This window comes from Taeniopygia guttata, chromosome 12 (genome assembly GCF_048771995.1).
Source record: "Taeniopygia guttata chromosome 12, bTaeGut7.mat, whole genome shotgun sequence".
Classification (NCBI taxonomy): domain Eukaryota; kingdom Metazoa; phylum Chordata; class Aves; order Passeriformes; family Estrildidae; genus Taeniopygia; species Taeniopygia guttata.
The window spans coordinates 13,141,794-13,155,686 of NC_133037.1; the positions used below are offsets into that span (position 1 = coordinate 13,141,794).

The 13,893-nt window shown below is 36.8% G+C and overlaps 1 protein-coding gene across 5 annotated transcripts in view; it reads right to left on the bottom strand.

The window, feature by feature from the left end:
* Nucleotides 1-13,893, bottom strand: part of CACNA2D3 (calcium voltage-gated channel auxiliary subunit alpha2delta 3) — a 386,651-nt gene that overhangs the window by 130,770 nt on the left and 241,988 nt on the right. For all 5 annotated transcript variants that reach the window (XR_005981759.2, XM_002192832.6, XM_072935079.1 and 2 more), the window contains exons 12-13: nt 9,944-10,022; nt 3,964-4,097 (exon numbers count right to left, since the gene is read on the bottom strand). Coding sequence is in view for 4 of the 5 variants with exons in the window: in XM_002192832.6 (XP_002192868.2) it covers nt 3,964-4,097; nt 9,944-10,022 (213 nt within the window). In the remaining variant the exon portion in view is untranslated. The remainder of the gene's footprint in view (nt 1-3,963; nt 4,098-9,943; nt 10,023-13,893) is intronic.

Sequence of the window (13,893 nt, forward strand, 5' to 3'; positions counted from 1 at the left end):
CATGTATCCCATCTGCAACCTTTGGAGCTATTTCCTACAGCATCTCTGGGCTGCACATCTGAACAGGAACAGGCAGAAAGACAATTTCTTCTCCTATTAAACACTATAATTAAGAATCTACCAACTGATCCCTCACTCTTGACAGCCCAAAGACCCTTTCTTACAGAGTTCCATAGATCCAACAAAGCTCAGCCACTTTGTAATGTGTGTCAAATTGCTGAGCAGAGAAGTATAAAGGGAAAAGAGAACAAGTCTAAGGAAAGGTGTGGAATTTGGAAACAGAGGGCTCACAAGACAGGAGGCTGGCTGCTACATTTCACATCCTTCAATTCCAACATTTCAGCCTGAAGGTATTGGCAGCACTTCAGCTACTGGGCCATTACAAGTCTAGCATTTCCAACTATTCTGAAGCTGATTTTAGAATTAGCCCAAGACAATCCTCTAAACACTGCTTCCCAGGTGAGTACCAAAACCAAGTACAACCAGTTCAGCTGACAGACCTAAAATCAATTTTGTTCAGAAATCTGTTGTTCGCCAAGAGCCAGTAACACTTCCTAAAATTGTATCACTCCTATGTCAAAAGTCCTGGTTTTAAAAGAAATGAGGCTTTACACAATGATAATCATATTTCCAACATGAAATCCTGAGTTTAAAGGAAATAAACATAACTAATTTTCTGATGAAGGGTAACTAAAAATGACCAGAGAAGCTATCTGGTTACCTCTTCAGAAAGACAGGAAACACTGGGGAGAGAAAAAAGTCCAGGGACAGGAAAAACGGAAGCATGGAATCATCAGAGAGGCCTTGTCTCAGCTACTTTAATCAGCCAGCAATCCTGACAGTGCCAAAGGACACAGCCCTGGCACACATAAAGGTTGCTCCATGTCATGCTTTTCTGCATATGACACTTTGCCAGAGATTCCCGCTTCTATAAAGGTTATATTTTTTCCAATAGTATCTGAATCTCCTCAGGAGTGCCAAAGCCATGTTGAAGAGGCAGCTGTATGAAGATTTGGCAGACATCCTCTAACAGGAAAGGTGAACAGACACAGGAATTAGATAGGAATTAGATGCTTTGTTTTAGCAGTAAACTCTTCTGGGAATATTCCTAAATGGCATCAAACACTTCTGCCTTTCACAGATGCCTTTGCCCTGCACAATTACTGGATGAGAACAGTCTAAGGTGACAGTGGAAGTATTTTCTATCTGAAGATTATTTTACTGTCCAGCTTCTTTCTGTCTGGATCCTGGAATGTTACAGCCTAATGTTGTTTGCTCAGAAGCAGCACAGCTGGCCAGGGAGCTCTGCTGTTTGGGGGAAGTGTGTTCCAGGGCACAGTGACGCTGAGTACAACCATGTAAATGTAGCCCTGGGAATCTAACCCTGGCTGTTCACACACTGCTGGGTGATAAGAACATTTTAGCTGTCTGGAAATACACTAATGTTTTTAACTGGGAAAGGTCCAAGCAGCAGCCACACAAGCAGTCTGTGAAAATCAACAAGTTATGGGATGGAGAGGATTATTTTAACAGCACTTCCAGTGTCAAAGCACTAGAGATGGCCAGGGAATCTGTCTCTGAAAATAGCACTCAGGCAGCTTTAGCTGAGGCAGAAGCAAGCCTGTTTTGGTAAGAGGTTCTCTTAATTTCTATTTTCAAGTTTTATATTGTATATTTTGTATTATATACTCCAATTTATCCTGTTCCTTTGCCTGTTTGGTTAAGGGTTTTGTTTGGTTGGTTGGGTTTTTTTGAGATTTTTGGGGGTTTTGTTTTGTTTTTGGGGTGGGGTTTTTTTGTTTTGTTTTTGGTGGTGTTTTTTTTTTTTTTTTGTGGGAAGAATAATGGAGGAGGGAAGAAAAAGACAGTTTGCAAGTAAGCAGATAATGGCATTTTATTATTCAATCTTTACTTATAGACTCCAACCCATTAGAGTCCTGAATGGACCTTTCATGCACTTAAAATTTATGTGTGTATGTATGTACATGGGTGCAGGCATGCATATTTATATGTGTATATTGACACAATTTATATGTGTGAATTATTATTGTAAACTTACAATTATTGTAAGTTTAGTCAAGAGAGTAGGAAAACAAGAGGAGATGAAGAGAAGAACCTGGAAGTATTTTGACTGCATCAAAAGACCTTTTGTTTGAAATTAAGCAGTTCTATTATTCAAGATTGTAACAGCTCCATTGTCTTTAATTTTCTGGTTTTCTCCAGATTCCCTCTCTACGCTCCCTCTAGTGTTCTTAAATTCACTTGCTTTTACTCACCTCTGCTGTATTCATTTAACATTTCACACAACATTAAGTTGTTAATTTCCCTTAGCTTTTCCATAACCTACAGGAGAATCCCTGAAAGTTAGACTAATTTTATGAGTATTTTCTCCCTGCAAAGATCGAGGAAATACAGATTAACAGGTAAAAGCAAGAGTAAAGTGTCAAATCAGTTCTGAGACAACAATTTGCACCTCGTTGGTGGGTAGAGGGGATGACCTGGTATTGAGAAAGGAGGAAGTTTTTCTTTACAATACTTTTAATAAATGATTCATAGGCAAAGAGAGTTGCACCAAGAGACCACTTACCTGAGTGTCTTCCTGCTACTCTCTCTAGCAAACACACAAAATCCCTTGAACATTTACACACTGATTATTTCAAGAGTTTAAAAAAAAAATGAAGTGAATGAGAACAAAATCATCCTGGTCATCTCCCCATTCTGTGGGATGCCCAGAAGGCATAGTAATAAAACATATTTTCTGTTCATCTCATCTTATGGTTCAATAAAGGAAAGGGAGCAAAGGGGAAACTGGATTAATAAATTATTTTTAAAAAGGAAACAGAGATAAGCTAATTCCTTCTAAAGTAATTAACTTTTTGTTTCTCCTTTATAACTCCAGTTTAAGTACTTATTTTTCATTGCCTGCAGTCACAAATGAAGAATAGAAAAGGCCTAAACAATTATGAAAATGAAATAAAAGTCTATTTCCAGGGTAGCTTTATATAGATTTAAGACTGAACCATCTGGAAGCAGCACAGACTCAAAACAAGCAAAAGCTACCAAATATCAGAGTGGAGCTGATGAGATTCTCCCACCTTACCTACCACGTAAAACTTAAAAATAGAAAGAAAGAAACATCTGTGTCATGTGTAATTAATGATCTTCTATCTATTATATTGAATATTTGGCATCTCCTGTACTAAATAATAGACATTTGTACAGACTCCTGTTCTATGGATAATATACTAACCAAAATATTTTAATTGGAGCAAATAATTGATTAATTGATATATTAATCAAAAGAAAATACATAAAACTCTATTACAGACCAATCCATGAAAATGAACAACCTTTACCTGCAAATCTGATGATTTACCACACGTGTTACAGAAGTACCACAAGAGTTCAGTCACTGCATAATAGAAAGTTGTGCCTTAACTCTAATATTTCACAGGGATGTCAAGTTAAAATTAGATAATTATGACAATTATTTTAACATACCACCCATTCAGTACACTTCAAAAGGCAGAATCTTCCTAATATTCTTCCCCAAGATATCACAGTTGACCCCTGGATGTTGACCCGTCTTTTTACACTGAAACTATTGATTCTTGTCAGTCTGTGTCTTAATACCCACATACTCATTGAGATTTTCTAAAACATGTAGAAAAAATGTTCACTCAATATAATCAATTCAATGCCCATTTTTGATGAATATAAAAAATGTAGGTTTGGACATCATAAACTTCAAAATTATTCTGCAATTTATGTTTGTTTCAGAATGTTCTATGTAATTACAATGTATAAACATCGGCTAAAGTTCACTAATATCGAATTATTTATTTGTAGCATAAGGATATCAAGTCCCAATTTTTACATTGAGTTAGCACATTCTAGCAACAGAAAGCAGATTCATAGTGGGTGTTTCTATCACAGTATTTTTGCCTTTCCATGCAGACTTACAGTGCTGTCAATGTATGCTTCGGTCCACACGACATCGTGCTCCTGGTCAATGACCTTTGGTCGGCTGAGAACATGGAGATATTCCATAACATTCTCCTGCACATCAGCCAGGGTAGAGATCTGAGTAAAAAACCCTGTGAAAACACACCATTCCAAGTTAAAAACCAGAGAGGACAAATAAAATAAGTTTTCAAGAAGTATGATGTGGTTTATGTCTGTCATGTTTTTTGCTTATTTCCAAAGAGAAGATACAAAAGAGGAATATTTCATCAGAAGCCACCTCAAACAGGAACAATTGGTGAAAACAGATGTCTGTGAAACCTTTGGCCAGCCCTCAAGGCCAGGGTTTCCAACACTGCTATGAACCACTGCACTGTCTGTACTAAATTTTTACTTCAATATCACTTTTTTGTTTAATGGTTTGGGCTTTTTCCTTTTAATTCTGTCTGCTTTAAAGTTTAGAACCAGTATTGTCTTTGCCCAGCTATATGTCACCCACATCTTCCTATTTCAAGAAACATGATGGAGCAGATGTACAGTAACAGAACGGTCACTGCATGTGCTCTGACACATTCATCCCTACACGGTGCAACTGAAATTAAAAAAGAAACATGTCATTTACACATATGGCAGGTCACAGAAAATGTAGGCTATGACTAGAATTGTTTGATTAGGTGATCACAGCCTTGCTAATGCTTTAAAGCATCTCTTCCAACCTGACAGCACTGAGAACAGCAGAGGCCTCAGATATCTGAGCTGTCACCACTCCCTTTTCAGCGCTTAGATGTCAGGTATCTTTACACACCACAGCCTTGGCATCTGGAGCACACATCATGCAATAGTGATGAAGGACTGACAAATTTCAAGGCTAAAATTTCATCAGGCCTTATTTAAATGCATCACTTGCCTTCATTTACTTTCCGTTAATGAGAAAAGACCAACATGAAAGAGGCCTCACTACAATTTTAATCATTTGACAAGATCACAGCTTCTGTGGAGCTGCAATATTAAGCTTTATTAAGCTGCAGCAGAAAACATGGAAGCTGCAAAGAACTTCTGAGCTGTGTTTTTGTAGATGGCGTCATTTTTGGCAAGACAGTAAAGATGGTCTGTCTGAATCTAGAACTTTCCAAATCAATACACCAACCCACAATTCAAATGCTACAAAATGGATGTTTCTGCACTAATTTTATCTGTGTGTGAATTAAGGCACAGTGAAAGAACAGACATTTTAGTAGAGATCTATAAAATGAAACAAGTTCTTAGCAGTATCCTAATGGATATCTTCAACTTGATAATAAAAAGGAGAACTGATATATTTTTTGTGTTTTTTAAACTCATTTGATTATAGTATGATCTCAAATATTCCTAGTATGTCATTCTTACTCATAGTATAGTATTCATACTGTTAAAATATTCAATAGTCTGTTTAAGGAGTTTTATTTATTTTTTTTTTTCTCTATTAAGTCCAATATTCTGTGAGGGTGTTAAATGTCTACTACACATAATATTAAGGTTTATTTCTTGCTTCTGAACAGGGCTATTTTTTTGTCTTAAGGTTCTAAGAGCTTTTTCAGCCACAGAGTAAAATAACTGACATAAGTTTAATTAGGAAACCTGAACTTGAGAAAGCAGAATCCTATGTTTATGGTTAAAAAAATCCCAAATTATAGTGTACTTTCTTGAATCAGTGGAAGACTCATGAGAAAAACCAATGTATATGTTACTCTTCATTAAATGCTGCCTGCTCCAATTTTGGGACCTCAAAACTGTGTGGATCCCTCATTTTACAGGCAGGACCTACATTTTCCCAAAGCAGTCCAGAGGGACTAAATTTTTGTATGCTTCTTTTCAGAATTACATTTGAAGCAGAGATCTCTTGGCACTGAGTGGTATCCAGTGAACAATACGATCACCACTGCACTCAGATACATAATCTACATGAGCATATTATGTGATATATATAATTTACATATATATAAAGCGATATTATTGTCTGAAAAGTCAGAGGAGATGAAGTACTTGAAAAAGTTTGTATTATATATAAGGTGATAGAAAAGACTTTTAAAGTAGTATTTTGTTGCCCATATACTTTAGAATCACAAGCATTAACTCTTTATTATCATACTACACTGAAATAAAACCTTAAAGACTCATTTAAGAAGCTCCTGGATGCCTATGCCTGGAAAATTCTTTAATTACATCCTATAAATTACCTTTGAGATAAAGAATTCATTGCTGTAAAATGAGCCTTCGTTCTGATTGTCTCCTCAAATGTTTTTATGTCACAATTTTAAGCAAAAAAAGTTTAGCTAGATTACTCAAATAAAAAAAATAAAAAATAAACTGAAAACTGAACCCAATGTGAAGCACCTCATTATTGTGCCATTCGGGTTTATACGTGTTACAAGACACTGGTACTGCTGCATTTTGTTCTTTCAGAAGAAAAAGTACCTCCCCTGTGGAGCAGGTACAGCCAATATGAGCACAGACACCTATTTGGGCACTTCTCTGTAAGTAGGGATGAGCATTACTTTTGGTATTTCTCTTTGCAGTTTTTCTGAGAATGTTGCCATATCACATTAAAAAAAAAAAAAATCTCCAGGCAGCACATTACAGACAAAGGATTCATTCCTTGTTGCAATATTGCAAACCATATGTCTAAACTGCACAATAGAAAAAACAGGTTTTAGCCTAATTTCCTAAGACTGAAAGAGACAATTAGTCAGAATTAATTTTGTATAAACTTAGTAAAGAAATAACCATTTGAACAACAAGTGAAAATACTTGTCAATCTTCTCCTAATAGGAAAACCCTACCAAAAGTGACTATATTATAGCTTGAAACAGCATTAGGTAACATGATTTTAGTTATTTTTAATTAAAATTTAGGTTTTTTTGACAATTTATCGGTTTCTAGCTATATGTAACTCATAAGAATTACCTTCCTACACTGCTAAGTTTACATCTCTTATCTAGAGATCAGAGATACTGCACAGAATTAAAACCCTTACTGTTCCTATAGCCAGGTTTAATCACCAGATAAGACTTGCTCTGAAGTCCTCCTGTGCAGCTGCTGAGGCCAGGTCAGCAACAGCAGCAAACCCCTGCTCCAGATTTTGCATTCCAACACCTGCTCCTCAGCTCCCTGGTGTGTGAATTATGCCACCTCAGAGCCCCCTCACAGTCAGCACTACCTTTTTTTTCCTCCCCAGCAGGAAAAAACTCACGAAGAAAATGGGTAAGATGTGGTAATGACGAGCATGAGAGATGTATAATAATGTGGTAAAAGACAGACACTTATGCTCTGCATGTGGGCTGCCTTTCCCCATTACACAGTCCCTGCATGTTTGGCTTGTTTTTCTCTAAAATGTCCACCATTAGACTGATAACTTTTCAAAATGCCTCCAGCTGATTTCTACATGGAGCGCAGTACTTTACATTTCCTGGGCGCTGTGCAAAAGAGATGCAATATTCTTGCAACTAATACAATAGCAGCATTAAAAAATCCTCTGGGTAAGGACTAAGGAGTGAATTCATTGTTTCATGCAGCTGTCAAAGTCCCATGGAGGTTCCCCCTTTCCCCCAGGAGGCCCTGGAGCAGGTGAGCAGGCTCTGGGACTGGCTGCCTGCCACCCCAGAGCGCCCGTGCAGGAGGGGCTGGGGTCATGCTGATAATGGGAATGGATGTCACAGGGGCTTCCTGCACTGAGCTCTGCCCTGCTGCTACAAGGCTCTATAAACTGCTCCAGCTGGGGCACAACCTGCCTGGGGGCTCATCTGTCCTCTGCCTGAGATGGAGCCACCATCATCTCCCCGAAATGTGGAGCATTCTTCTCTACGTTGCTCTCTCTCTTTTGCACTGATGAATCCAGTCCTTTGTCCATTTCATAATATGCCAAGCACAGTGATGACCCAGGACAAAATGCTTAAAAAACCAAATAAGTACAAAAAAAGCCGGCAAATTGCTACTGCAATAGTGAATTTTACTGGAAAAAAAATTAATCCCAGCTTTTTGGTTAGCAATAATGCATTAACTCTCAGCTTTATCTCTACAGCTTTCTGCTGGAAGTGATGCTGAGGGAAAGGCAGTGCTTGTCATTTCTAAGTTCTAGACATTACTGCTAACATCTGGCACATGCACACTCTAGCACTAGGAAATTTCCACCTTTGTTCACTTCAGAATCTTAGTAAATCCTGTTTTCCTTAATATGCACTTGCTTATGATACAGAAGAGTAAATCACTGCAAATTCTACAAACCGCTCGAGAGGAATTTTGGGGATCTTGAATGTTTTAATGTATTTAAAATGGTTTGGTGTTTTGCTTCATTAGGCAAGCTCCCTCTAGGTACGCCCTACTTAAGCAGAAAAATGCAACAGAAAAACATGCTTGGGGTTTTTCAAGGTTTCACAATTAGAATTTAGAAGCTAAAGAAGTTTTGCAAGGTGGTGTGAATTTCCCCTGTGACCTATTTTGAGGGAAAGGGCTGCTGAGCACAGTCCAGTCAGCTGGAAACCCTGCAAACAGCCTTCATCTATGCTGTGCTTCCAAGGGGAAAATCACTGCAAGGGAAATTGATTTTAGGGTCATTCACCCTCAGTGACAACAACAAATTTTGGCCCACCCACACAAGGAGTAAACTGCAGTCTTGCTATTTAGCCAGTCTTTAGACCAGCTTTACTACACTCCTCATCTGTTGTGCTGTAATCCCTCATTTAACTGAAATAAAATGGACAAGCTGGAAGTGAAAACTGCAAGGAAAAATCTAAACCTGAACTGTCTGACCATGACATGCTGTTTCCAATTGTGATTTTCAAAGCTGAAAAAACCGTATTTAATTAATGATTAGAGGTAGAAGATTTTTTTACATTATAAGCTATCAGAAAGCAGGTATTGTAACTATTAAAGTGAGAGGGAAATAAATTTATAGACGTAACAGTCATTAAGCTGTTTAGTTGATTCATATGAGTAAGACTCTGACTCAAAGCAACATGGCTCTGAAAAGAACAAAGTAGTCCTGAAGAATGACAAAGGTGACCACTTTTCCCTGTGGGAATAAGGAAGACGTGGACCAGATGATCTCCTAAGGCTGCCTCCACTGCCTGGTCCTAATTTCTGAGTTGCTGTACTTAGATCTTTATGAATTTGTGGAGCTGGGCTAAAAAGTTAAAAGATTTTGTTGATTAAATTGTCTTCAAAAAAGATGCTTCAAAGGATTCTTATACTATTATTTAAACTAAATTATGGTGTAATATTAGCTGATTAAGACAAGACTTCAAACTGAGTAATTTCCATCAGCTGGACATAACAGTAGTTAAAGGAATAATGACTAAATGGATAGCACCTGATGTAATTCATCATAATGTAATGTGGCACAATGGAAAAAAAAAAAGAACTTTTTTTTTTCCAAGAGGAAAGCAAAAGGAAAACCTGAAGATTAATTGAGGTTTGGGGCTAGTTTTTTCCTGAATCATTCCTACTTGTACTAGTCAATCCTGTTACTGCAGCATCCCAGCATCTTAAATGTTTTAATGCTCTTCTCCTTAAAGGATATAAACCAGTTTTTTTCAATTACACTGTCAGTTCCTCAAGGGACAGGATGTCTGGTTTTACATACCATGCCTAACTCAGCAGGACTTGTACCCAATGTTCTTAGAAACCAAACTCACTCTGAGTAATAACAGATAGAAGAGAACAAATGCTTTGAAATCAGTTTGTTCTCTGAACAAAAATTTAAGACCACATAGTTTAAAAGCTTCATACATAATTTAAGGAAGAAAATCTCAAATTGGGAGGCTTTGCTCTTTAAATGGTATGGTACAAGATAATTAAGTATTTTCATTTTCTGGAGAAAAAGAAAACAACCCATCCTCTGTGATTAGTTGCCAGCGACTCCATATGTGTAGAAGAGTCAGATGTGCAGGAAGGCTCAGCTCAAGGATTCTGAAAACAAGGATTTCACAGAAGAAGGTTAACCAACCTTTGTTAGCACAGGCCATCCACTTCAGGTTATCAGCAAATGCAGCTTCTCTTCCAATCAGGTAGGTAAAAATACGGACCTGAAAGTAAAATGCAAAAGATAAATCAGTTAATACTGAATTTAAAACATATCCAGTGGAACTCCTTTCTAAGGAAGCATTTCTGGTTAAGATGTACAGTAGGTTAAAAAAAATTATTTCAGCCAGTAATGTCTTCCTGACAAAATGTGGCTTTTGTTCTGTGTAATAGAATGGTTGATGTTTTGAATGTGTTTAATATCTGACCTTTAACTACAGTTATGCTTAATGTGTAATTAAGAATAAACTAAAACCATTGGAGTACAAAATGGTATGTTTCAGACAAATATGTTTTGCACTTATGAATTCAGAAAACTTATATTATGTAGGGGAAGAGGCACTTAACTAGCAAATACTTCTGTAGCTTAAGAATCTGCAACACCAGGCAAACTAATTCCCCTCAGTTTTCAAGGTTCTTATGACACAACATCATTGTCAACACAGCTACAGGGACTCAGAGGTAGCACTTTAATATAATTTAATTACTTCTGAAATAAAAAAAAACCTTCCAATTTTTCTCATTCACAAATGATAATGTTTGTAGAATAAACCAACTTTATACTAAGTTCCCATAGGTTTTTTTCCTCCCCACAGAAGTAGTTATAAAATATTCTGAAAGTCTCCCTCTTTACTGTCAGTTGTGACACCCTATTTTCTCACTGCCCTTTTATCCATTTTCTTGATGGCCACATCCTGTTTCAGGCATACATAGTGCTTTGTGTTATCATCATGCCTAGAGACCAGATTCCAATCACAAAACTTTCCCCAGTCTCTCAAACATAAAATATGCACAGAACTGAATTGTGATTTATATGGTTTAAAAAGTCTACACACTGATGGTGTAGTGTTGCAAGTTTGAGTCCAACAGTCTGCATAATCCACCTCTAAGACTCTAAGGAACACAACCTTAAACAAAAGAATGGTGCTTTTATACTATGTTGATTACTATGAAAGCATTAATAAAGAAATTCTTTGTTCTGCAAAGATACATGAAAGTGCACAGTGAGATTTATAGTCTCAAAATACAGCATAAATCACTGTCATGTTTTATCTTCCTGCAAATGATGCTTGAAAATAGCCTATGATGAGACTGAATACTCTGAGAGATTTATACTTAATGATCTGCTTTAATCTACAAAGAATCAAACTAGACTGTGTTCCTAATAAAAGGAGACCAGCCTTATCTAAACACATGAGCAGTAAGCATGATAACAGGCACAGGCAGCAAAATAACCACCAACAAAAAAATTTCAACAAACTGGTAACATCCCGAGGAATGGTGTCTTGGGATACTGTTGCAAGGATTTTAATGATTTTTTTCTGAGTGTATTTGTTGTATCTAGTTTAGTTAGTTTTGCTAGAAAATATTTTAAGCATGATAAAAATCTGTTAATTTTAATTACTTGAAAAAATAAAGGAATCTACAAAACAGAGAGCTGGAAGGTGAGTGACCCAAATTTATGAAGTGCTGTTTCCTTCCCTGTCCCAAGGTATGGTGTACTTCTCTCTGCACACTTTCCATGGTACATGTTATACAAGTGATGTTTACCATGGATAGCATGAAGTAAAAAGTTTTCTATAAGTGAAATACAAGTCACACTATAATTTTAAAATACTCTTTCCATATTGCTCATGAATTAATAGAATGACTATTATTCATGATAGTATTGTAAGAAAACAGCCATGATAGGATCACAGGAAGGTATTTTAGTTAAAATTAAAGCCACTGATACTTTAAAGTTTTCCTTCTACATTGACCTTAAAGACATATTAATAGGTATTGCAAATATTGTTTAATAGTGAGAAAAATCCTCAAGATGAGTTCTGATGGAAAACAATACTGATTATTCCTCTACTTCTAAAAGTTTCATTTTATCAGGTCATTGAACCCATCTTCATTAACTTGATTCCCTGTGAGCTTGCAGTGAAAAGCATTAACCATACACTGCAGAAGTATCCCAGAATTAACTGGGTTGGAAAAGAGCTTTGAGATCCTTGAGTCCAACCTATGACCCAACACCACCTTGTGAATCAGACCACACACACTCCACCCTCCATGGATGGAGACTCCACCACCTCCCTGGGCAGCCCATTCTCATAAAACAAAGATTGGCATATTATTTTCTGCTTTCAGAGACCACAGCAGTGGCTTAGGTAACAAATGATTAGAACTGAAACTTGCATGAATAATTCTACATTCTAAATCCCATTTTTCAAAACAAGCTTGGTTCTACACACATTTTAAAGTAGTTTTAGTCTTTTGGATAGGTATTCTATGTGATAATTCTGGATGTATAACACCAATAAACAGTAAAAAATGTACTGTGGCCACAGATTTGTTTACTGCAGATTAATAAAAACATAACTAAATGACTATTACAGAAATATTACATTAATTTGGCAAGATAAGTTCAAACTACTTCAACTGCTGTCCATGGATGAGACCTGTGGAGTGATGGTCACTCCACACTATTTATGGTGCAAAACAGGACACACAGCATTGTAATAACTGCCGAAATAGTCACTGTACATTGATTAGACATTAAGGCCCAGATTTAATATCCATCCATATCCTCAGATCCCAGGCAAGATACATGTTGGTAGGTAAAGCTGTTAATAATGGCCACCAAATTTTCTTGTATATGTGAGGTAACTGAATGGAAAGTGTGTCAAATCAGTCCTGCTCTGCAAAAGGATTGCAGGAAATGTTTATTTTACTCAAACAACTCACATATAGCACTAATATTGTGTAGTCTGCTGATAAATATGTATAGTATTATAGTAAATCTGTATAGTAAGTATAAATATGTATACTGAGGCATATGATTAAAATCTCTGTGATTAATTAGGAAGTAAAAGGGGTGTCTGTCTCATTCCATTGTTTGTATTGGACCTTGGAGAAAATAACAGAATTGAAACTATTAGCTTTATAGATATGTGCACTATGTAGACACACACTGATGCACCTATGCTGGTATCTTATGGTACAGCATAATGTTAGGCCACTAAAACTTCCTTTGAATCCATATGGAGAGCATGTTCAGTCAAGGGAGACTGAGTAAATTCAAAGTTGGTATGGACACATCCCAGAAGATCCAGTAACAACATTTACATAGTCTATATATGCTCTGCCTAACTGAGTATAAGACAAATGAGAAAAACACCTTTGAATATCCAAGTGCTGTGACTGAATCAAGAGACCACTTCCATCAGGGAAGGAATTGGCCTCAGAGGGTGTAAGTACTTCTCTGGCACGAAAACATAATGAGAGAGCCCTTCAGTTCTGGATAATTTTGAAAGCTTTACAAGATACTTTAAAGAGATACCTGAATCAAAATATTTTCTGTGTCTGAACTGCAAAGTAGTATATAAACTATATTAAGGCTTATCATGAACTATTAGGCTTGGAGAAAGAAAATATTCTCAGGCAGAGGCACTAGTCTTGAATTTCTGTATCCTATCTACAAAACTGAAAATTGTAGATGTCAGATTCACTGAACACAAAGTAAAGCTTACTCCAAGAGTAAAAACTTTAACCTTTTCACTTACACTTGCTGTTTCTGCACAGTAGGTGCTGTAGACTGCTATTTTTGAGCCAATGTTCATAGAATATGGAGTGAGAGCTGAAACTGAAAGGACAATGGAACTAGAAACTTTATTAGAGCTTGTGACTTTCTCACTTCATATTTTTCTGAAGCAAGCATTTGAGATTGATGTATTTTAATTATATTTAAAACAGCAGCTGTGGAAACCTCCCATATGTTACCTTCTTTATTATGTCTCATTCCTGACCTGGAAGGGTCACTCCCTGGAAAGAGACTCCATTCAGCTCCTCTTCCTACTAAAAGATTGCTGCAAAAGCTCAAATGGTTCC